Consider the following 25,267-nt stretch of genomic DNA (forward strand, 5'->3'; position numbering starts at 1 on the left):
TATAATAAATAAAAACACCAGTTTTGTGGGAGAAAGAAATCATGACTTATGGAAAAGATTTACCAGTCAAAACAAGTACAAGGGCCCTGATCTCCTTGAGAGCTTGCTTGATTTGTCTTGCTTAAACTTAGATTGCTTTCATAATGTAAAATTGTCCCAAAGAGTTGAAGCCTCTCCCCTCCCCCAGAACATTTCATTACACTCCCTTTCTCCCCCCTCCTCTTTGTCTTTTTCTCTTTCATTTTGCAGAAACATGTGCTGTCAATAATGGAGGCTGTGATCGGACTTGCAAGGATACCGCGACAGGAGTACGATGCAGTTGCCCAGTTGGATTTACACTGCAGCCTGATGGGAAAACATGCAAAGGTCAGCTTCTGTTTGCTTTGCAATGCATCATTTGCCTTCAGCAGTTCCAGTACAAGATGTAAATATTCGGATATTTAATCAATACTTTTAAGTTAAGGCTATTACTCTCATAGTGATTGCAATTGAGTTCATTAGCTTTCAGCGTCCCTAATTTTGTTGTATTTACTTATTTCAATCATTTTTCTCTCTCTTTATTAGAGGGTTTTATTGATGCAAAGAAATTAGATTGCACTGTTTTCAACTGACCAGAGATTTAGAGGAACAACTCTGGGCTGCAAATACATACAGTTTCAAAGGATAGTCTGATACCCTTGTAAAAAAACAGTCATGTAATGCTGTCTGAATTTGTCTATTCAAAATTTAGTTTAAAAACTCAGTACTTTGTCACCTGCAGATAATCATTTATCACTAAATGAGGCTGAGCAAAAGCTCCACAGGTATTACTCAGAACAACACAACCACAATTGTCCATTTCTGCTCTTAAAACATTAAAGGGAGCTAGTTATAAAGGAAAACCAAAGCAACATTTATTAGATCTAAACCTTGCAGCTGATGCTTTTACGGTTTCAAAGACATCATAAGAACCTTGGCATTTTATCCTTCATGCTGAGGATACAGGGAGGGATAACAGCAAAGAGCATCTGATACAACTGTCAACATCTGTTCTCAGTTAAGGAGACAGGGACAGTTCCCTGTAGAATGACACTTGATGGCACTGTGCATGTAAGCATGTAAGTAGTTTTGCATACATGCTTGCAGGACCAGGCCGTCCATCAACTATTTTTCCATGTTTTTTTTTTTTTTTTGGTTGTTGTGGGGGGGGGGGCGGGCACCATGGGAAGAGACTTGGTGATGGACATCCAGAAGGACATTGCATATATTGTTGTCATGGAGAATACTTTTTTGTCACTCAGTGACTTAGCATAAACTAACCTAACTTGCTAAGAAACTACTGGGACTTTTTTCTTCAAAGTAACCAGAAATGTCAGAATATGTCCAGTTCAGACCTTGATGTTACTTAAAATAGTAAAACCCACAAAAAATAAACAGAAAATGTGTGGTTTACTCTTGCTCCAGGCTGAAAACTCCTAGTGCTTGGGCATGATTCTGTTAGTATTTATAGAAATAACAGTCCATTTGCTTGTTTATTTGAAAATAAAACATTTAAACTGCCATTGCACACAATTTTAATAGTTAAGAGTGAGCACACATTAAAACTCAGTTGTTTTAGTTCAAGCCACATAAAAATAAATCTTCATTTTTACAGGCAGACTAGCTAAGCCATAGCTGAGCAGTAACAGTGATTCCACCGAGTGCCTAAAAAGGAGGAATATTAATGCTGTAACATTTGGCTTGATCATAATGTTTATTATTGAAACTACATCATGAAAAAAAAAAAAATAAATCTAAATTTAGAAGTCTGGCCATAGAACTAACACAAAACAGTATTTATATAATAATCAAATCTATAATTAGAGCTATAGACAAAATGAAATTCAACTGATCCTCAAACCAAATACCATAGCTTTAAGCTCTTTCACATTTGTCTTCATTCTCCCTTTTTTATGAGAAGAAAAAAATAAACAGAATCTGTATTTTTATGATGTTGCAGATACATTTTTACTTAAAATAAATAGCAAATTGAAATTCCCTCATATGTTTGAACAAACCAACCAGGTCATTTCTTTTTAACCTTTATTGACATTTTATGAAATACTTGTAATCATAAAATAGTAAAATGTATGTTTTTCATTTAATTTAACTGAAATTAATAATATTTTTGTAATGTGTTACACTGTGAGATTTCTGAGCTAGATTCTACTTCCCTGAAGCCAAAGTAACTTCCCATTTAAATCTGTGAAGAATCATGCTCTTAAACTGACCAGTGAAGCTGCTTCTGTAGATTATGCAGACAACCCTTAGTCAGGACTGCTCTACAAGATTTACATCTTCTGAGTGCAATAGTGAGCATTCTGGCAGAGTAAAAATGATGCCTTCTCTGGCTTATAGGTAGAGCCCAGAAAAGGCTGGGGTGGGGAAGTTCAGTGTTCACACATTTTTTCCCATGAATTTTATAGGAAAAAAAAAAATAAAAGAGTGATCTTCTCAAGTTTTTGATTTTGATTTTTTTTCTCTTTGTTCCTCTTGATTTGACTGCACTACTCTTTCTTGTATATACAGTTCATTGTTCCATCTCTCTGTAACAATTATATCTGTGTGGTAAGAGTAATGGGTTACTTATTGAGTGCCCATTAAAGCATCTTCAGGCATCATAGAGTTATCACATCCTGTCTTTCATGCACAGAGTTTCAAAGCCTATCAAATGTGGCAGCATCTCCAAGGGAGGTTTTTCATAGAAGCATGATATTAAGAAAGGTCTTATCTTTAAATATGGGAGAAAGATTATCTATTAAAGGAAATCAGAGAGGCAAGACATGTAAGAAAAGCTGAGAGAAATTGGAGGGATAATTAATGTATTAACCAAAAAATGCAATCGGGGGTTGAGCAAAATGATTAATATGTTTAGGTTGAATTTAGCAAATAATGTCGAGCAAAAATAATGTTCTTATTGGGAAGTCTATGATTTTTTAGTCCATTTTGGCATCTCCCTTTCTACGGCGTTTAACATAGTACAGCTACTATTTGAAATTATATATTTGCTGAGATTGAAGAAGCTTAAATAAGACTCAGAGAAACATCTGAACTGTTGAGTACTCCAAGAGGGACATTATGCAATTTATTAATCTTTAGTTTTAGCTCACTATTAGGTGATTGCCCAATAGTGTGTTTTTACGATATTGGTATTTTATGCAAAACTGTTACCACTTTTTTTTTTGTTAATCAGGGAATCAGATATATTAAAGAACATTTTTATTTTTACATTCATGAAATAAATATACATACTTTTAAAATAACAAAAATTCCTAGTTGGCTCATGTAATGGGAAAGAGATTTTGCTGTACAAAATGTACACAGTTTGTTTGTTTGTTTGTTTGTTTGTTTCTGTTTAGTAGTTTGGAAGTTCATTAACAGTATAGTGTAGAAAAAAAGACAAGTTTTCATACAAAGAAAAAAATGATATTTTTTTTCTCAGGAAAGAGTTTGTGATTCTTTAAACATAACTAATTGTTCCACACTTTCTTTGCTATACCATAATTCAAATTCTATAGTTTTATCATAAAAGCTGGGATTCAAACCACAGAGTACAAAACTGAGTTGGGACTGAAGTGCTGGTATTTCTCCTAGCTCTTTCCCAATATATCAAAGAATGGAGGCTGCAGGAAAGCAAGTTCCAAGTAATGCAAGGGACTTCATTGGCTTTGTGCATCAACCTCTTTCACAGGCTCAGTGCGAAATGGGAGTTTAGTGGACCTCAGAGAATCAGGCTCCCTTAGTTAATGCAGAGTGCAGTCTGGTCTATATCAAATGTCAATAAATTAGATGAAAAATCATTGTGAATAAAGTCTTACCATGGCATATGTACAGGTAGCAGCATAGCCAATAGGAGGACTGCTGTAGAGGAAGATTATTTTGGTTTCTGGGAGCTGAAGAGGGGAGCTTGAAAAATCTTTTTTTTATCTCTGATTCTTTCTCCCTTACACATTACTACTTACATGATCTCATGTTGAAATATGAGCAAAAGTGCTGTCTGTGGTCTAGGTAGAGGGATCTTCAGTTATATGAATGGTGACTGGGACCAGTCACCATTCATATACATTCATTAACATTTTACTGTTCTTTATTTAGTTTCAGACCCAAGCCTTTTCTCAGCTGGGTTGGTGCAGAATAGAAAATGACGCTTTTTCCCTTCAGCTTTCCTATCAGGTGCTAGCCTTGTCTGTTAGTAAGCCAAACCATGCAGACCATTGTAAACTAAGAAAAGAGGCATGTCCCAGACAGAAAGAATTCCATATCCTCCTTCTAATTAATGTCATTTAATTTCTCCTGCCATTGTAATTAGGTGATGCAAGCTTGATGCTGACTTGATTTTATGCTGTTGATTATTGTGCTATGCATGCCAAAACAGTGTGTAGTTCGTTTCCTTAGATGCCTACCAAGTCGTCCCACAAAAGTCAGCTAGTACAGACAGAAAGGGAGACAGAAGATTAAAAGACATAGTGGCCCAGGATGTTTATTGCTCATTGCTTCCTATCCACTTTTTAATTTTCCCTGTCTTGTGTGCATCAGAGTTCTCCAGTCCCTAGCTCCCTTGCTTGTTGGTTCCTGTGCTTCTTTCCTGCTGAGTACCCATTTGGTGCATTCAGCCATAATTTGCTCTCAGTGAGATTCATCACTTTAACATTTTGATTATATTAAATAGAATCTATGTAGCTGATAAAGCGGGAGATTCATTTGAGAAAAACTTGAGGGGTTCAAGAGGACTGAAGTCAGACTAGTTTATTTTCTGAACTGTTTAAATCCAGCTGCCAAACTGTATCAAACAAAAAAAAAGGGGGGGGTTGGGGGGGGGGGGGGGGTGTTTTGTGGGCTCTAATAAGCAATTAGAGCAAGGGGAAGGACCACAGGCTTCTGGCAAGGTGTAAAATGTAGAAGTGTGGCATCAGCCATCTCTGCCTCACGGATTTGACAAAGGCACTGTGCCCCCTGAGGTACTCCTCTGCCCCAGAGTAATGCAGTCTCTGAGCACTGTACACAAAGACAGTCTGTGCAGGGTGCAGTACTCTCCAAATTGCTGCAATGGCAGAGTGAATATAATTCTAAAGCAGGGGAATAAAAGCATAACTGGATTTCTAGATGTATGGAGCAAAAGCCACATCTCAAATATAGCTTTTCTGTAAAGCATCTAACTTTGCAGTGGCCCATACTTGTTTTTTGTTTGTTTGTTTGTTTGTTTTTGTAATAGTAGCAAGATGTGTATTATTTTGATTCGCTAACTTGCTATTTTGCTTCACTTTCACAGGCAGGCTTGAGAGTGGGGTTTTGGGGAGGTAGGTCTTCAGCTGGGCCAAAATGTGTTCTATTTTAGTAGCACTGTGAAGTTACATTGATAATGTTGCTAAATACAACAGTATTAATTCATGCACACAAACAGAACTTTGCCAAGCCCAGGTGACCTTACAGACGTGTATTTAGGAGGCAGAAAGGTCCCTGCACATCTACACCTAAGGATGGAGCATTTTATTTATTGTTCTACACTAAGTAAGCCCTTCTTAGCCCTCTGGCATATTGTTTAACTAGAGCAGTGTTATGCTGGGGTTATTTGACTGGATGCTATTTAGGCAAGCATTTCTTCTGCCTGCTGTCTCATTGTCATGGTTACCCAGCAATGTGGTGTGCTCTCTACTTCCTTGAAACAGGCCCCCATCCTTTTGCATTCAGATGCAGCAGAGAAATGTGTCACTTACGTGCTTAAATACTTGACTCTGCTGCAGTGGAAGCATCAGAAATGCCTTATCATTGACTGGTTTATCCACTAACTCAACTCTGTTACCTTCCTTATCATTAAGCAGTGTACAGGTGAAAACCAGGATCATAATGACTACTGAACTATTTCAGTCAAACGACCTAATCAAAGTTTATTGAAATAGAAGGGAAATTTCATATTGGCTTTATTAGATTGACATAGGAATTTCACATTTTTATCATTCTTAATTGCAGCCTATTATGTCAGGAGAATGCATTTTAAATTATTTTTTGATTAAAAAAAAAATGAAAACCCTGAAGTGGATTAAATTTTGAAAATGGAATTGTTTCTGTGAAGAAAGGTTTGTTACGGAATGAATTTCAATGAAGCAAACTATGTTGTGTTTTGTTAAATATGAATTGAAAGGTTTCATTAAATTAAACATGTAAAATTAATGCTTGCATTGGTTTGGTGTGAGAATCTGACTCAGATGTTGAAGGCTTTCCACTCTTTTCATTCAGAACACACTAACACAAAGTGAAAAGCTCACAATGAACAGTTTAGTTGGCCAATTTGGCTTCATTTCCTGGCTATACAATATCTGCAAACAGTTATGATTTTCTCCATCATTCCATTAGTCGAAATTACTTAAAATTTGTTCTAGTTTTTTTCTCTCTAAATTGGATTAAATTGACTAAAGCTTTTAAAATTGCATCTTGTCAATTCATATGAAACTGAAAATGTTTCCTTGTTTTTTTAGAAAGGAACACCAGAACGAGTTGTAAGTTACTTGTATTGTTTACCATTAGTAAGATGCAGTTGTTAGTTGGTTACATCAACTATTGGCTCACTTGAGTTATGATTCTATCTTTGTTTGATTGATTGATTTGATAATCAGAGTAGTATATTTTTTCACAGATAGCTTAAATTGGGAACTTTTTGCAGTAGGAATAATTATCTATGATGAACTAACATTTAGTTTTGTATATATGCCTGAGTCAGCATTCTTTCTGCATGCCAGTAAAAGTTTGACAGTAAAATATATCCCTGTGCAAGATAACCATATGTGAAATACATGCATCAATCAAATTTACAGCAAGGCAGATGTAACTAAAGTGGCACGTACAACCATACTTTGCACATCATGTAGTTGACTCAGTGCCTTTAGAATCAAGTCCATAGGTTTGGAGCATGTCTTCTGAACTAAAATTTGTCTCACCTAAGAGACATATGCAAGACAGACACAAATAAATACATGTGAAATATTATTTTTTTATTTGTTTGGGCATTGTTCTAGTTTTCATTCTTAATACAAAAATACAAAAAGTTTTCCTTGGGTTTGATTTCCACAGAAAATTCACAGACTTATGTTTAAGTGAGACCATCATTTTAATAAATCTATACATGACTTTTTCATAAATGCATAAGTAGCATTAGAGAAGACAGCACTAAAACAGCATGCTGAAAGCTAATCCTGAGTTTTCTGCTGAAGTGTATAACTTCCATTTGAAGGTGCACAGCCACATAATTTAGTTACTTACCTTCTGCTTAGCTTCAAGCAATGTAAATTCCCAAAGGACCTAAACTTTCACCTGCAAAAATTCTGTAGTGCCTGAATTTCTGCCAGTGTCTGAGGTGCATACTCAATCAAATTCCAGTTACCCTAAGCTCAGATCTGAATTACAATGGAAAATTGGTCTTCTTTTCTTGGTTCACTTGCTCTGGCAGGCATTCCCATGCTTTCTAATAAGTCAGAAAGCTTGTGAAAGATTGTTTTCTGCTCATCTATGACTGGAACAGTTACTTGGAGGGGAGTAGCATGGAAGTCTGCCTTTCACTGCAGGAAACGTGGGATTTGAACCCCAGTCTCATATGCATTTGTGAGTACACTAGCTGCAGGTCTGATAAGTATGAAGGAACTTCCACTTCCTCTTCAGAGGGAAGAAAAAAAAGATTATAGTAAACCAAGAAGATGACTCATATCCATTAATGCTGTCTAGAAGGAACCATTGTCACTTCAATTCAGTATGAAGTGGGGAGCAATCTGAGCATAACCTTTCTCTCTGCTGTGTCTGCAATTATTTCCTACTGATTTTGCCTTTAGTAGACATGTTATAGCTACATGAACATATTGAGCCAAGGTGGTTAAACACCTAATCCAAGATTAAGAATTACATTGGATTCACTAAGGTACCATGCTGCGTAGCTGTTCTTGTCCTCCCTGTTGTATACATTCAAGTATGTTAGCATTTTAAATTAAAATGATTTTGAATGGTCTCCTCAAGAGTTGAAACTTCTAGAGGCTACTTGTAGAAGCAAAACTGTTCATAGCTACCTGGACTACTACTACTTGAGATTGGCAGTATACTTTCTGTGAGTCCTCCATTAGCACTGTTCTTTAGTGTGGTATCTGTCCACAGATAGTCCGCACAATGAAAAGACTACAGGTGTTAGTGTCAATAGATGTATTAGCACCTAGAGCAGGTCCTGAGACATAAAAAAGTTTTTTTCCAGCTCACCTTTCTTTAGCAGCATGATGGTGAATCACGTTTTTTCACACAGCTGTTTAACTTCTTCCCCACTGGACACACTGCTTTTGCAAAACATAAGTATTTGAGCCATTAGCCATAATGGACTGTTAGCATTTTCCAGTGATCCCTCTCGAAAAAGGGAAAAAGCATAAATACAAATGGCATGAAAGAATAAACTGAAATGAAGTAAGCTGCTGGCAGTCAGTGCTGTGGCACCAGCAAATGTCAGCATAAATGTCAACCACAAGATTACAGCAGCAGTGAGTTTTTTTAACAGGATCTCTGGCAAAGCCAGGAAGGGCAGAGACCTCTTTGTTTTATTACCTTTTCTTCTGATTCATGTCCCTTGATAACAGCAGAACCTGAAATGGTCTTTACTTCAGCGGTGCTTCTTTAAGATAATTTATGCAGTTAATAGAGCAGTTGTACTCATGATTTTAGTATTGACTTATACCATTGCTACTTGATGCCAGCTTAATTTGGTGTACAGCACATTAAATTTTGCTAATGTTCTGCTGATATGGTGCCTTATATTCATAGTTTGGTTTGGAAGTAGTATATGGAAAATGGTCCTTTTGCCTTACTCAGTCAAGGTACAGTGATGACTAGTGAGAGCAGGTTTTCATTTAAGCTAATATATAGCTTTTCTTTGCTTGCTGCACATACATAAAGCTATCTGAGTTGGATTGCTCTATCCCAGAGCAATCATATGCATGTTCCTCAAAGCCTGTGAAAAGTTAACTAAGGGAAAGACAGGATTATTCTCAGTAGTATTTAATTTACTATTGTGGTATCTCCACTAGAAAAAAATACAAAATTTTGCAAATGGAAACAGATTGAGATAGAGTGAGTGTTTGGACCCTCTGAAGAGGCTGACCTAAGCAAATAGAGCATTTTAACCATGGCTTCTGGGAGTGGCTAGTGAAAAAAGGTTTTTAGGTGATCAGCTAGATAAACTTCGGTTCTTTTAGGGGAAGATTCTCAGATATTTCAGCAAGTTGTATCTTTGTGGGATTTCAAGTCCAGAACCTCAAAAAAAAAAAGAAAAAAAAAAGTAATCAGAAATTGCTAGTTATTTTTTAAAGCAGAGGTTGTTATTCTCAGGTCTTTGTATAGGTTACACCTTCTGCCATTCTTCCTTTGATCCCCAAGGCCCATTTTGTTCCTGCTACGGATACCAAGCTAGAACCTCTGTCCTTTCTTCTGTGCATCAGCTCTCAGTGACCACTGACTTTGATGTTGTACCGCATGCCTTTTACTTCTCTCAGGAATCACACAATTTCCAATTTTTTTTAGAATATGGTCAGAATTGGTGACTCTGAGGTAAAATAAGCATATCAGCCTTGGTCATTCCTAACGGGATTAGAAGTCTTACATTATATAGCTAAGGTACCTCCTTAAAAATTTGTGCATTGGGAAATAACATGGAACAGCTGGCATGCTCTGAACTCTGATCCTATTGCAATAACATGCTCATAAGCACATGCAAATAGCCTAATCCCAGCCTATAGGATATCCACCTTACTTGCCTTGAAAATCCATCTGAATTGGGTTAGCTATTCCACTTCTCTTCAGAGTCTGACCAGTGAGTAATAAAGGGACTCTTCTTAATCTCAATAATAAAAACAAACTATAAGGAAAGAGTAGATGTTATTACAGTGGTGCAAACAGGCCCATGTTTTCCCTTCACATGTGGTAGTCGATGCAGCACAAAATTCTAGTCCCTCTTTGGTTTCCTTCTACCTGCTGTGTCACTCCCTCAGAAGAACTTCCTGCTCCACAGGAATCAGACATCCTGAATTTTTATCCAGGCCCTATCGTGTTTGTCAAAGCCAGTCCACAAGCTGAGTATGTGTTGTCTATTAACAGCCCTTAAGTGTTTACTGAAGTGGTTTATTCTGAGTCTTCTTTCTCCATTATAGCTTACTCCCTGCTTCTCATCAACGTTAACCTAGAGTAAACTTCTGAATAGTCAAATCATGTTCTAGTTTTCATAATTCATTATATAGCAACTATACTTCCATCAGAGCCCTTACATGATTCTGCTTTCAAGCTATAGCAACGTACCATTCCAGTGCTTGTAACAAGAAATAAGTGCATGTCCAAATATAAATGCCATTTGAGTTTGCTTCTCCATACATGTAAGTAAAAAGCTATCAGAAAACAGAAGAGGTCAGATATGATCACATGCCACTACAACCATGAATAAAAACAAAAAATAACTTTGGCCTCTCCATGCTGAACACAAGCGAACGAGAAAGAGCTGCAGTTGAATTTATAACAATTTATTTATTTACTGTTGAAGCAAACCCAAGGTCTCACCAACTGTGTAGTTTGCAGGAGTTGAAAGGGATTGAAGTCAAATACAAATCTTGTGGTTAAGGCCCATCTTTTATTCTAAAAACAAGAAGAAAATAAAATGCAAAAACCTCTTATATCTTTGCATACATAAACTGTATGATGCAGAGGGGTGAATGGTCAGAGGAACATACTTGCCTTGTGTAAGAAGTCAGCACCTAAATAAATTCATGAACATGAGAACGATGTGAAGAAAGATGGTAATGGAAATGAAGGTTTTCCAGTAACTAGACTTGTGCTTTTAGGAGGAACAAAAAGAGTCATCTGCATAGCTCTATGTTGCACAAATTAAATGTGCAATTAAATGTACAATTAATAATGGCTGAATTTTCTATAAAATGTCTTCTGGCAAACAAGTTCTGACAATTTTACAGTGCTTCTGCATAGTTATAGGACATGATCACATGTCATTTTCAGGAAGCAAGCCGATAGCTTCTTGGTAAAAGTAGCATGGACTGTGTGAATCTTGAACTGCTTTTTGATATAGATACATAGATATAGAAATGGACAGACTACAGATTTTCTGGGTAGATGTTGCAGCAACAGAAAAGGACCTCCCTGTCTTTTCCCTTTCCTAATCCACTGCTTCTGACAAAACCCTTATTGTTAAGAAAATAGAGGTGTTTGTGCCAAAGAGGCAACCAAAGGCAGCTAATTGGTGATTTAGGACTGTGAAAAAATGGATGCAGCTACTGAAGAAAACTGAAGAAAAATTAACTGAAGAAAAAAGTAAAGAAAAAGCAACATTAAACTAGAGGAAAATTAAGACTTCTGTTAAAAAAACAGCAGTCCTGTTGAGTGTTTGAATGCTGGTGAGAATTTCTGAGAATGCATACTTTGTGACATCTTTGGGAAAGGAGAGAAGACCATGTCAGAGTGCAACCCAGTAAATGCTTCTACACAGGATTCCTTGAAATATCAATCAACTGTATACATGGGCTACACTGCCGAGATAATGGGTAGACTTGTAGTTGGTGAAGGAAGAAGAAGCAAAGGAAATTTTCAAAATTTGTTACGTAGAGGAGACAAAAGGAAGATTAAAGACAAAAAGGAATATTAAAGACAAAAGGGAATACTAAACAACAGAGGCAGTTTTGAAATTATTTTTGTTGTTTTGGTAGGACTTGAACAAGCTACAGGATAATCTGTATCTGAGAAAACTCATAAAGCTCAGAATTCAGAGAGGGAAAACTGGTGGAAGAGCAGTGGTCAAGTTCAGTTTATCAAAAAAGCTGCTTGTTTTAGAAAAGATAGCGATGACAAGAAAATCACACTAGAGCACAAGTTCCCAAGGTAGCTACTATAACATTTTCAAAATATCTACCGAAATGTGGATTAAAGAAGCAAACATCAAAGCCTGACTGCAATAGCCTTATTGCTGAGGCCACACTCATTTTATATGATTATACCAATGTTAACCAGTCTCAAGACAAAGAACAAATAGGATCAACCTAATGTGAGGAAAATGGTAACAGCATCTGGCAGGCAGCTGCAGCTTCTCAGTGAAGACCTCTATGTCATGCCCAAAGAAGGGGCTGTAGTCATCTGGCCCAGCACTGCTGCCCTGGCAACAACTGTTTCAAGACTTTGAAAAGACTGAGGGGTGACTGGATTCTGCTTTTTTCCCCACTTTTTTAAGAAAACAGAGATTTGACTGTTGTCATTGCAAAGGCAAATTTGACATGTGATTGGATGATAGACCGTCTGAACAAGGGACAGAGGGAGGTGCAGAGAGAGGAGAGAGGTGGGCAGAGGTGGTGGTGAGACCATAATGTGGTAGAGAAGAAGATGTTGCAGAGAGAACGAGATACTTGTCACCAAAAGGAAATGTGCAGCATTTTGCAGGGAGAAAGCATAGAAAATATTTGGTGGTAGATGGCTGCATGTGATAAGAAGCCTAGAGAAGGAAGGACTCAGAAAAGTGAGGACTGGACATTGACTGATGGGTATATATTTTGAGTGAGCACCAGAACAATTCATTTTAGATATGTAGACATAATCTGATCCAGATTTTCTAAGAGAGATGTGACGTTCCAGGTCACAGTGAGGAAAAACGAAGTGATAAACCCATGGGATTTAAAAAATGAGAGGAAATTAGAATTTTAAATACCAACACAGGTGAAATTTTTCAGAAAGAAGAAAACAGGATGGAAGAAAAAAAAAAAAAAAAAAAAAAAGAAATGGTGGAGAACAGAATCTGAGAAATAGAACTGTAAATAACATCTGCCTTCTAATTGTTGCTGTAACTTTATCTAATCCAGACTGTGTGAAACTTCCACTTCTCCTTCCCTTTTTGGGGGATTGCCTTTTTTTAGGTTTAAGACATTCAGTTCAGTTGCCTGGTGTAGACTCGTTCATGACAGACAAATATAACAGCTTATCTTCCATTAAAAAATTGCAGACTTGGGTCAGTTGCCATGTAACTCATTCAGTTTCATTCCTTCCCAAGGGTTCTATCTATCCTCAGAAGATAAATTCATGTGTACTAACTTAGGGTTTTTTTCATGATTAGGCAATATCCCTGTTCCCTGGAAACTTGCAGTTGTTATTTGTCTTTATGAACCTCCCCTTTGAAAATGCGAAATCCTTTAAATTAATGCTTGAGAGGGTCATATTTTGCATTTCAGTTGTTGAAAAGACCTTGCATATATTCAACAATTTAAAAGCCCCTGAGGATGAGCAACCACAGTTGCTCAGTACATGTAAAAATGTACTGTGCTTTATGTAATTTGGGGGTTGACTGCTCACAAAATCATAGCTACCAACATTCAAAACTTACAGTACTTTTTTTCATTCTTTTATTTTTTTTCATCATAAATTACAGCTTGTTTTTTGTATGATCAAATCCTGCTCTCAGTAAAGTATTTGTCTTCCCTGGTACACAACTGATCCTTGGTTCGGTGAAGAAGTGTCTTCCAAAAGTTTTGGAGGGTTAATGTTTTGACACCAGCCAATTTTACTTGATTCATTATCAGTAATAAGGGATTTGAGTTATCATGGGTTAATAGTATTCAGCTGTCTTTTTCAGCAAGAGTACCTTCATCATAGTAAAGCCAACACAATTTCAATGGGATTTTAGAGAGCACATCAGTATCTTCAACTGTCCTTACCCAATACCAATTTCATTTTTAAATTATATTTAATTAAATCAAACACAAGTACAGCAATTTTTAGATGCAAGTTGAGATTCTTGAAAATAAACATGCAGCTCCCTTAGCAAACGATAATTCCAAGGGAAAAAATTAAAATGACTAACAGTTAAGGTAAACTGAGTTAATATGCTAAGTCTGGAGATTCTTGTATCTTTGTCCAATAGTGCCCAGCTTTCTCACTTGCCCCTGTGCTCTTCAGTGAGATTACATGGAGAAATTAAATACTGTTAGAGCAAGGCACTGTTTTTAGTGAGAGAGTACAGAGAAGTTGCCCAAGTATGTTAGCTCAGACGGTTTTGTATTTTCTACTTCTTTTTTTTTAATCTACTTTAGGAGACACTGAATTAACTCCTTTACTGTAGTCATTGATTGTAACCTTCAGCAACTCATATAGTTCTCTGTCTCAGCTCTTCCTACATATAGCAGATAAGCATTAAATATAGAATTATTATGGTAATAGTGGTGATATGAATAATAAAGGTAGAAAAGTAGTCAGCCCGATATATTTGCACAATTCTGTACCACCATTTTAACCTCACCCTCCAAGTCTGCATATACTTAAACTGTCGTTATTGCCATCTGAGTTTCACAGAGTCTAACGTACTTAACTTTCCAGATGCTTTGTAACTGAGAGACATTATTTGTTGTCCCCAAGTACAGACAGGAGTCCTAATTGCATACTTATTTCTCCCTCTCCAGTGTATTATAGAAAACACTTTGATTAATAAAATCTTACAGTAGGAGGAAAACTATATTTTCTGTGATCTCTATTGCTTTTGTTTTCTTCTTTTTTATTTTTTATTTTTGGTAGTTTTTGCATTTAGCTCAGCCTAGACTGTATTGACTGGAGCACCCTTGTCTCTTTATTTCTCCAGTCCCTTTCACATTCTGGTGTCACAGTCTTAAGACAGCTTGCACTGTTTGGGTTGGTAGCATTGCACTAACATGTTTCTAAGTTTAAAAAAGAATTCAGTGTTCAGCAAAATTTTAGATGGAAATCCTTTCTTTTCATAGATTTAGTAAATCCTTTCCCTTTCACAAATGAAAAATCAGGGTCTAAACTGTTCTGACAGCATTTCTAAGTTTTTTGCTTTCAAAGCTTTTTGTGTTTTATAAATCTAATCAACTGTAATAAGAAAATAATAGGACATAATGTTTGTTTTACAAGGTGATTGATCTCTTGGCAGCCTAGCAGACTCTTTTATTGATTGGTTGGTGGATAATGTCAGAGTGGATATGTCCTGGAGGAGAATAGCTGACACCTAAATCCATATGTGACAGATTACCATCTGTGTTGGAAGACAAGTTTCTTCATGACATTGAAAATATAACAGGTGAAAATAGAGAAAGTGACATGAGGGAAATGTGTTGAAACCTGCCCCAGCCTTTCCATGCTCTATGAGCATTTACACAAAGTTCTCTGTTTTGTGGGCAGTGTGTTTTCAGGATGAGGGAGATCAAATTTTATTACGCTCATTCCTGTTTGCCCAGTCTAGTTTTAGTTCTGTTAATTAGGAAAATTCCTTGCCCCACAACTTAGCCATAAAGCTAATTAAACAGGCCACTTTCATTTGCCTTATTTCATTTTATAGCTATCTGATGCAGGAAAGTCACATACTACCCTACCTGCCACAGTTTCACATTTGTTAAGGGAGAAATAATTAAATTTATCCCTGCTGCAGAAGTGTTGTGTAGCTTTAATGTAATAAAGCTGTTAAGATCCTGTGCTTTGAAAGCCTCAAATAGAAGATACTGCATAAACAGAATTATTCCTCCCTGAAACATGCAAAGCATGTTAGAAGCAATGAGCTATGTTTGGAGAGCATGGTCACAGGCAGAATGGTGGAGCAGCACATGTACTTCTAAAAGTGGAGTATGCCTGTACAGTTCTGCATATATTCACAAAATCTTCCAGAACAAATCACTTAATAGCCTAGCCCACAAAGGAAGAACAACTGTAATTTAACTACCTTTTTTTTTTTTTTTTTTGCTATAAACTACTTTGATTCAAAATGCTCTCTTCAATTAAATTAATCCATTTTGAAGTATTGGTCCTGAAAATATCAAGTGATAATTATCAATACCCTGTTACACAGATGGAGTAAAGTAGAGAGGTGTTACAACTTGCCAAAACTGCTAGATAAACCCATTGTAAAACTAGAACTAGGACTTCTAACTCTCTGTAATCTACCAGACAGCATTTAGATTTAGGCTTTCTTACAGTAGCACTGAATCCATTATGTTTGAGGATATGGAATATCCTTAATAAAATATCCCTGGCATACATGCAATAGGAAATGTTAGTTAGTACATTGCAAGTGTAGCCTGATAGGTTGTGTTTATGTTAATTCCAAATTCCTTAATATATATCATGTTATACAGAGAGAAAAAAAAAAAAAAAAGAGAGAGAGGCAAATATTAAAATAATTGCAAACTGAGCATTGGTGGTAATGTAGAGCAACATGTGCTTTGTGCAAACTTATACTGTTTGACACACTGTCTAAGCAAGATAGCCTGTTGGATTGTGCGTGGGGACAGGATTCAAGTGTGGAAGAGTAAATTTGTTTTTCTGTGCCTCTATTTCCCCATCTCTGACAAGGTTAAAGAGTTTTGTGGTCTGTTTTATAAAGTACTTTATGGTCTGAATACATCACGAAACTAATACCTGTGTCAACAAGACAACAATAGTTATATTGGTTAGGGAACAGTAGTGATTTTTAGAAGCATAAGAAAAAGAAGGAAAGAAAAGCAAAGCAAAATGTCTTGTGTAAGAATAAGAAGCTAAGAAGAGTTGTCAGACTTCCCACTTTGCAAAAAACATGTCTATTGATGTCTACTGTATGTTGATAATAGTATTGTTAATCTTAACATGCTGTCATTAGTAAAAACTACAAGCGTATGAAGCTTCTGTAATTATTTTAGGTTGATCTTGGAGTATATTCTTTTCCTGAAGCAAGGTAGCATTTTAATACCACAAAGGATTCAGCTGACACAATCAGTTCAAATATTTGTCCAGCCATTGAAAGGAGAAGTCTAACTTCCGCCTGTGATGAGGCTTTGGAAATCTCCATATACATAATTGTTCAAGAGCTAAGTGAAGATTGCATATTGATTACCCTTTTAGTTGCATTTAAGCAGCTTATGTGGAAAGTTAAATTCTAAGTTGTTTAAAATCCCTACTTTCTAATTTGTTCTCTGACTTGCGTGCAGCAAGGCAAACCTTTGCGAGTTTATATGCATATACACACATACATGCACACATACGCTGATCAAAACTAGCTCCTTCTAAAAACAAATCACAATGAGCAGAGCTTAAAAAGGTACAAGTGGAACAGGAACAGTCTTTCCCATTATTCTTCACAAAGACATGAAAACAAAAATAACGGAATGTCAGTTACCTCTAATCAAATTTTGGCTATGCGAGTAAATTTTAATGATTCTGTGGTTTGTTATTGATCTCAGTTTTCTGTTTCTGCATGTGTCCCATTTGTGCAGGCGACATCAGTTGGTGCTTGTACATCAGTAGCTTGTATGAGCAAGGTATCATTTAACAGCATAGACTTACTGCATTAAGAGAAATCATTTTGGATTTCAGTGCTAATGCACAGAAAGTCCATCAGGCCTCCTAGTCTGAAATGACCAGCACATTGTCTAAGCACTGATTGTCAGGGCATGCCTGCAGAGAAACGTCCTCTGCAGAGAAATACAGCTCTGTATGTACTTTTACATTCCTAGGGATACTGAGGAACAGAGAACTGTGGAAAGCTTGAGGCATTTTTATGCAAGCTGCATCATCGATTGAAAAGGAGCCACTTCAGAGCTATATTTGAAGACACCAGCTTTATAACTCTTCTACAGACAGTCCCAATAATAGTATGAGGAGATTTGACTAAGTAGTTTCAAAGCTGGTAGATACCATGGTGGGTTTCCACTGTGTTTTCTTTCTTTTCCACTGTGTTTTCTGTGAAGTTCACAAAAGGCACTTGACAAAATTGGGTACCAGTCAATTTAAAGATAAATGGAGCCTCACCTTCTCACACAATGGAATCATTTATTTTCACATGGCTCATAAATTATTTATAGCTATGGAAAGAAAAATAATGGGGATATAGACTTGTTGCAGTTTCTATGAACCAGTTAGACACGATATGGTTGGATACTGCTCTCTTTCAAGTGAAATGCAGCAATGCACCGCTCTCCATAGAGTGAAATAGTTTTACATGCCTTGTCATTCTTGCTGTGGCCATGGAAAGAAATACAGTGAAAGCAGAGACACTGATGCTGTTTGTGTTATTTAGAATGTTTTTTGCAGCTAACAGTTTTGACCTATATTCTGTTTTAATGGTCCTGGTTTCAGAAGGCCATGTCATGTCTTCCAGCTAGAAGGAATAAATAAATACTTTCTTTTCCTGTGGACTCTCCCAGGTTTTACTCAGACCCTGGCTCAGGATTATTCCAAGGAATTGCTGGCGTAAAACTGATATGTTGTATTGTTAGTGGAATTACAACAATTAACAGCTTTAAATCTACCCTCTGAGCCCAGGGAGGTTTCATTTTTGTCCATTATGGACTTCAGGGACCCCAAAAAGGAAGTTAGAGAGACTGGAATTTGTAATTTAACATGTGAAATCCAGGGACTGTCATTTTAAGCATCAGTCCTTCAGAATGGTGTTTGATGGTCTGCAAGTAATTGCTGCTTCAAGCAGTCTCAACAGCAGAGTAGCCCAGAGGTCATGTTGTTCTTATCATGGGTAAGAGAGACCTTCTTCATGATGGATGACTACTCTATGTGTTTGTGATGCTTAATATATTAGTAATTTTAACTCACAATTCCATTTGTCCAAAAGTTTTGTCATAGCAAGCTGAACTATAGTTAGGTACACCTGTGCTGTGAAAAAGGATGGAACAGTTGTGGTGATCTATCATAAGACCAGTACCACAGTCCCCACATCCTAAAGTAAGGAGGCAGCACTCACGAGATTGGAAATGTCAGCCTGGGGGAATTGTGCCAACAAGTATTACATTTTCACTGCAGATCTGGACCTGCACTTTTAATCACAGCTGAAACCAAATGGGTTGCTGCCTCCAGTCTCATGGTATAATGCAAAGTAGCCAACAGTGTAATCTTCACCAGGTTTATCAGGTTGAGAGCCTAAGTTTATCTTTCTTGGCTACTCTATTTCAGTCACCAAAACTGGAGGACCACAGACAACAAACAAGACTCCAGCAATCAACTCAGTTTGAGAACTCTGTTACCTGAGACACAAAGATTGCAGCTATGTTTGTGCAAAGCACTCAGGGCGTGGTACTACTGTAGCTGCTACCTATCATTTAACCCTCATGCTTTTAATAGGATTGAATGCAAAAGCCACTCCTCTGCAGAACCAGACACAAAAGCAATAAGCAGCAGTATTAGTTCAGAGGGTCTCAGAGCAGCTTTCCTTTCTCTTTTCCAAAAATTCAGCTCACAAACAAACCTTTATAACAATGTATGCTGCCCTTGTTCATTTGAGTTGTACACCCTCCTGAACATATTTCTGTCAATGTCCGTGCAACAAAGCACCATTTAGAAAAGCAAGCTGAAATTTCTTCTCAGCTATTATAATTTCTAGATTTACTTCCTCACTGCTCTTGCAGACATATTTCACTGCTGATTGTAATTCATGTGCAGGAATGTGGTAAAAACCATACAACACTCCCATATCTGCAATCATATGTATTCAAAAATGAGTGAATGACTCTGCTAAAATCAAGCTATTTTAAATGCTCCCTTCATTCACTAGCATCATGCATCTTTGATAAATTTCCATCTCCACATATTAGTTCCTAGCTTTGTGTTTTGCAACATTTCCTTTTCAAAGTGCCAGTTGTTACCTCAAAGTTTCAGAGCTTGTATAGTAAGAAACTTTTCAGAAGGGAAGATTACTCTCCACTCATTTTTCTCAAAGATCTCATTTTCACTTTCAGAAGTGTGCAGCCAGGGTTCTATGACATATTTCTTCTTCTCTGTATTTATCCCTAAAAAGACCTATATTTTTGGCAGTATTCTCCTGAAAACTAGCAGGCTTGTTTTTTTTGTTGTTTTTTTTTTTTTTCTTTTTCAGAAAATGTGGATCCATGGTTTTATAACAGGGGGAGGATGGAAAGGTGCTCTGCATTTCAGATAAGGTTCTATGACTTATTATATACCTATTGCACAAGCTTTTATAGAATGGAAAAAGGACTGGTCATTCCAGATTTTCAAAACCTTTGGGAGTAGTTATAAGGTGGAGGAAGTGAAGTCACAAGTCTGAAATTCAGAACAGAGGTCTTTATCTTCATGATCACTTTTTAAAGTAAGAGCCATTGATCATGTCCTTCATACATATACATGGCTTTCAAATAAAGGCGATAGATGCTATGCCTTGAGAACAGCTCAAGAGACAACATCTCACACGCACTTAGTGTTGCTCTGCAAAAACATCAAATCAGAAAGATAAGAGGTATGAAAATGGTTATTCAGAGGCACTGTGTTCATAGCTGACAAACTAGCACATAATCCTAAATGTGAGCAAATATACCTCTGCATTTCTTTATGTAATGATATTTTGTGATAATTCAAATCAAATATGTTTTGTTTTGTGTTTGTTTGTTGTTATTTCATTTTTTCAGGTGTTGTTAGGTTTTGATAGTTCCTGTGTAAGTGAGGGATTCACACCTTACACAGCCTGAAGTCTTGTGTTAGGCACATCACAGCATCCACAAAGAAACTTCCCTATTTTTTTTTTAACATCAAAGTGCCTTGGCTTGGTCATCTGTTGAACTGCTGAGAGAAATACTTCTGTCTCCAGAACAACTCATCCATAGCTCTTTTGTAAGCTTTTCCAGAAAGGTTTGGGAAGGGATACATTTGACAAACCTGTTTCCTAGCAGGGACTGCAGCCTCCTTGGGGATCTGAGTAAAGTCCTATATTCCTGCCCTGAAATACTCTAATTACAGTCATGAACTAAATTTTTGCCCATTCTTTCCTTGCAGATATTGATGAATGCTTGGTAAACAATGGTGGCTGTGACCATTTCTGCCGAAACACGGTTGGCAGCTTTGAATGCAGCTGCCAGAAAGGCTATAAACTGCTCACAGATGAACGGACCTGCCAAGGTAAATCTTCACTTATTTTCACTCTTTGCAAAATGAGGATTTTAATTTGTTAATTTCAATTGATAATTTTTTTTATGGTTTTTTTTGCTTTTTTTTTTTTAGGGGGGGGAGGAAGCAAGAATTAAGTCATTTGTATTACAGATTTTAATCATACTGTCATAGGAGGTAAAGTTCGAAAAGACCTACCAGATTTTGATAATCTGAGATTGGTTTAGAATATTTCTGGAAATGTCTTGTTTTGTTGTTTTTAGTAGTAGGAATGCCAGTGTCCTGAAGCAGGAAAATTCCCGTGGTGTAGTATAATAAGCATAGGCAGAATCTTATGTTCAAATCCTTTAATTTGCTGTGATCTTTATGGGACAGACTTTTACCATATTTACACTGGATTAATTTGGAGTCATTTACTGGAATAAAGCATTTGCAACAGTTAAACTGAAAAAAAAAAAAAGAGTGTAATATATGAGCTTACCTTTGTCTGATAGAATCTGCTTATGGAGCAATCATTGAAGGACTTTTGTGAGAATTCAGATGAAGTATGATTTATGTCATGTTTTGTGTGTGTCATGACCTAAGTCATATAAAATTTTATATTCTATGACCAATTAAGTGCATAAGTACTTCCCATTTCAGTACAACAACCCATGTATATCTGGAGAAATTACACTTTAAATATTTGAACTTTATAACTTAACTTTGTAGAAGCCTCCTCAAAAAGTCTAGAAAGATGAGTGTACATCAATCGAGAGAGAAAAGGAAGGAAGTATTCAAGGATTTTTTTTCTGCAGGAATTGCCTTTTTATTAATTATCTGCATGGGCTTTGCACACGTAAAAGTTATGAAGTCCAGAATAGCATTCGTATTTTAGAGCTTCTTTGTTCATCAACAAGGGAGAAACAAATGTCTGGAGATACATACGTCATTCAAAAGATTTTCCATTGATTCTCATTAGTACTTCTATTATCTGAGAAGTCTACTCCACCCTGAGTGTGTGGTTAGCCACTGAGGAGTCAGTGCAAGGTTGGTTTCATGCTGGGACAGGATGGGAAAAGCTCAGACCAGAACCATTAGTTTATGACTAAAAAGAAAAAAATATTGTTGGGTCATGTCAGACAAGGATAAGTTGTCAGGTTCTAATACACCTGCTAAAAATAGGAACAAAATGTTAAAAAGAAACATTCCCTTTATGATGCATCTAGAGATAGTTAGGAATAGTTTCTGGTTCTTGAATTTCTTGTATCATGACAGTTTCTCACTGCGGTATCAGGTCTTGACACTGAAGTCATTGTAATTACACCAGGGAAAAACTCATGAAGTAAGTTGAGACCTGCATTCTTGTTAAGCAAGAGCAGATACAATATTTATGTGTTCATTGTTCAAAGTCTTGGTAACAGACTTTGAAATCTGCCTGTAAATAATCAGTTATTTCTTGTGATGATGAGAAACTAGAAGCAGTCCTGTAAACATTGTTCATCTGAGTTTTGTTTCTTCATGTGCCTGGGCTGCTGAATGAATTAGTTGCTGATGACAGTACATACCATGCAATGAAAGAAGCCATAGCTGATCTTCTCATCCTCATGTGATCAGACAAGAATTGTTGGTTTGGAAATACAAACATGACCTGGCCATCTTACTTTTGCCATAGTCAATGAACAGGGCCAGGCACTCTGTCTACCTCTACATGATCCTTTGACTGACACGTTAACAGTAGCTTATCTGCTGCTCTAACAGCCTGATTAGTGCAAGCCCAGAGAATTCTTGCTCTGGAGAATTGCTTTGGTCTCAGAAATGCTTGTCCATCATAGTGTGAAAAGGGAAGGACAAAGTTATTTCCTGTTTGAAGTCTGAGGTATTTGGGCCCCAGAGACTGATTATAGCAACTATGGTATGATGCCAACTTTGTGGAGGGACCACTGTGATAATTTTGTTCCTGTCTGGTGCTTAAGGTGATAATTGTTGACTTAGGCAAACAGAGGGCTTGCTAACAAAGAAAAAGGAAAAGTGGATATAGATTAAGAAATCTGATGTATTAGTCATTTGTATTTTTTTTTCTTCCCCTGCAAAGGGAATGTGGTTTGTGGAACTGTTGATACTTAGCAATGTCAGGTCTGACAGGAAAATGTGGTTGGGGGTTAAGTGACACTGCTGGCATATAAATCATCTATGTTTTTTTCTGGTAAAATAAGAAATATTTTTTCTGGTAATAGCGAGTCAACACTGACCATTACTGAGAGATTCAGAGAAATTAATTTTAAGTATATTTACCTTTTCAATGAGAGAATTAGAGAAGTTTAATCTGTCTTTATAGAAGATGCTGTTATTTGTGTTATGCCTGTTATTTTGATTCATAAGAGAGTTTTTAGGACTTATGATTTTGCTGTCAACATTGCCTTTCTCCTCTGGTTTTCATTTTAAAACTAAAGATTTCTTTAAGTTACAAATCAATGTGTTTAGCAAATACTTATTTAGGACCTTGGAAGTGTATGTTGTTTGGGGTTAAGTCCTATTTAGTTCAGATGGACTCGCTGGTGTATAGGGAGTTCATCTCCGAATGAGTCTATCACTCACATCAAGGAAAAGATTCTGCCAACATTAAGCAAAATACCCATGGAAGTAGTCAGTAAGCGTGCCCTTTTAAGACCTGCAGAATTCCTCGATAAGTATGTGTGTCTGGTTCACAAGAAAGAACCTATAAAGAAAAAAGCCACAGAGATACAGTTTATGTTAGCAACATTTTTCAAACTGTTGAAAAATACAAATAAGCTGTTGCTGTATAACATTATTCATGTGAATGTTAACTTCAGCACAAGGCAACTTTACATGCTTCAATAAAAAGGTTCTATCCATATTCCCTGTGAAACTCAGGTTGTCCCATCTCACCTCATTTCCTTGATGTCTTTTTATTGTAGACCTATGTAGACCCATTGTAGAGAGAAAGAGCCAACTTCAGGATTGTAGGGAAATTGTATCAAAAGTCTCAGACTTTGTTCAGGCTGTTTGCATAGCTCCCGCCCCATTGTACCAAGTGCCTTACACACATTCATTATCTTTGTGAAGAGGAAAGTTATTTCTCTCTGAGTTTTTCAAGCCAGAAGGTTGAAGCCCAATATAATAGCTTGCCTAAGATCACACAGGAATGCCTGGACAGTGCAGAGATTTTTTTCTCAAGTTTTTTGTGAATCTGCCTGATTCTTACAAGAAAAAAGAAAAACAACAACAAAAACTCTTGTATTTGTGTTTATACCCTGCTATGAAAATTCATAATTTTTCAGTAACTCTGAAGATTGCCAGTTGGAGCCACTGGCTAGCCACCCGGCATGTAGAGGGCTTGTATATGCAGCCTTTGCATTTGTAAAGGGCATTAAAATTCTGTATTTGCCTGTTTACAGCTAAACCGTTTTTAGCTCTGGTTGCAAAGAAAACTATTGTCAATCACAGATTACTTCTGCTAGGGAGTGGTTCTCACGCTGGGGCTCCTTGTTAGACAAGCAGAATGTAGGGGGTTTCTCTTCCTTTCCCCTCCCCTGCATTCCAACCATTTAAAAGGAAACTTATTTGTAACCCAGAAGGTGAAGAATCCACATTGCCTTGCCAGCAATATTGTGGAGACTAATTCAACTTTCCCAGAGTCTCTCTTTTCATGCAAACTTAAAAATAGATTTTTTTTTCACCTTTGACGCTGAAATCACTGTTTGACAATACCAAACCCATCTATTGTGTATTATTTTAAAAGATCCCTTAAGCCTAAAGAATTGTAAATTCATTGGTACGGAAAGAAACCATTGGATCTGTTTGTATAAACCTTGCAAAAGAGGCCTGTGTCTCCTTTGAGCATTTAATACAAATAACATAGCTATATTTATAGCAAGAAGAGGTTATATTTGTAACCTTTGCAGTAATTAACAGCAGGACAAGAATTCAGATTAGTTTTAGAATGACATCAGCAACATAACAGCAAGCAAGACTGCTTAAAGCTGATTGTGTATAAGTGCAGACGTAATTACCTTAATCCTCAGCCAATATGAGTCTTAAAGCCAGTTAACTTAATTGCTTATTCAGTTTCTGTTTGTTGTGCAGTGATCTTGAAAAAAAATCAACAATAAGCACTCTCTCTGCTCCACTCAAGTTCAAGCTTCATTAAGCACCCAGAAAAATGTGTGAAATTCTATCATAAATTATTTTCTCTTCCTGCTGTAGGAATTGCCTTTTGCAAGGGAAGACAAGGAGAGACAGCATGCACATTTGTCATAACTCTCCAGGGAGTCCATTTGTCCTAATTCTCCATTCAGAAAAAAAAAAAAAAAAAATAGTGCTGTGATAAATGATTAAGTCCCAGATAGGATTTTTGTGATTTATTAAG

At 36.7% G+C, this 25,267-nt stretch overlaps 1 protein-coding gene across 1 annotated transcript in view; it reads left to right on the top strand.

Annotated features, from left to right (window-relative positions):
* The window catches only part of SCUBE1 (signal peptide, CUB domain and EGF like domain containing 1), a 206,042-nt gene that overhangs the window by 136,540 nt on the left and 44,235 nt on the right, over positions 1-25,267 (top strand). The window contains exons 6-7 of the mRNA XM_035315412.1: positions 152-366; positions 20,788-20,910. Of these exons, the coding sequence (XP_035171303.1) occupies positions 152-366; positions 20,788-20,910 (338 nt within the window). The remainder of the gene's footprint in view (positions 1-151; positions 367-20,787; positions 20,911-25,267) is intronic.

This window comes from Oxyura jamaicensis, chromosome 1, assembly GCF_011077185.1.
Source record: "Oxyura jamaicensis isolate SHBP4307 breed ruddy duck chromosome 1, BPBGC_Ojam_1.0, whole genome shotgun sequence".
Lineage (NCBI taxonomy): Eukaryota > Metazoa > Chordata > Aves > Anseriformes > Anatidae > Oxyura > Oxyura jamaicensis.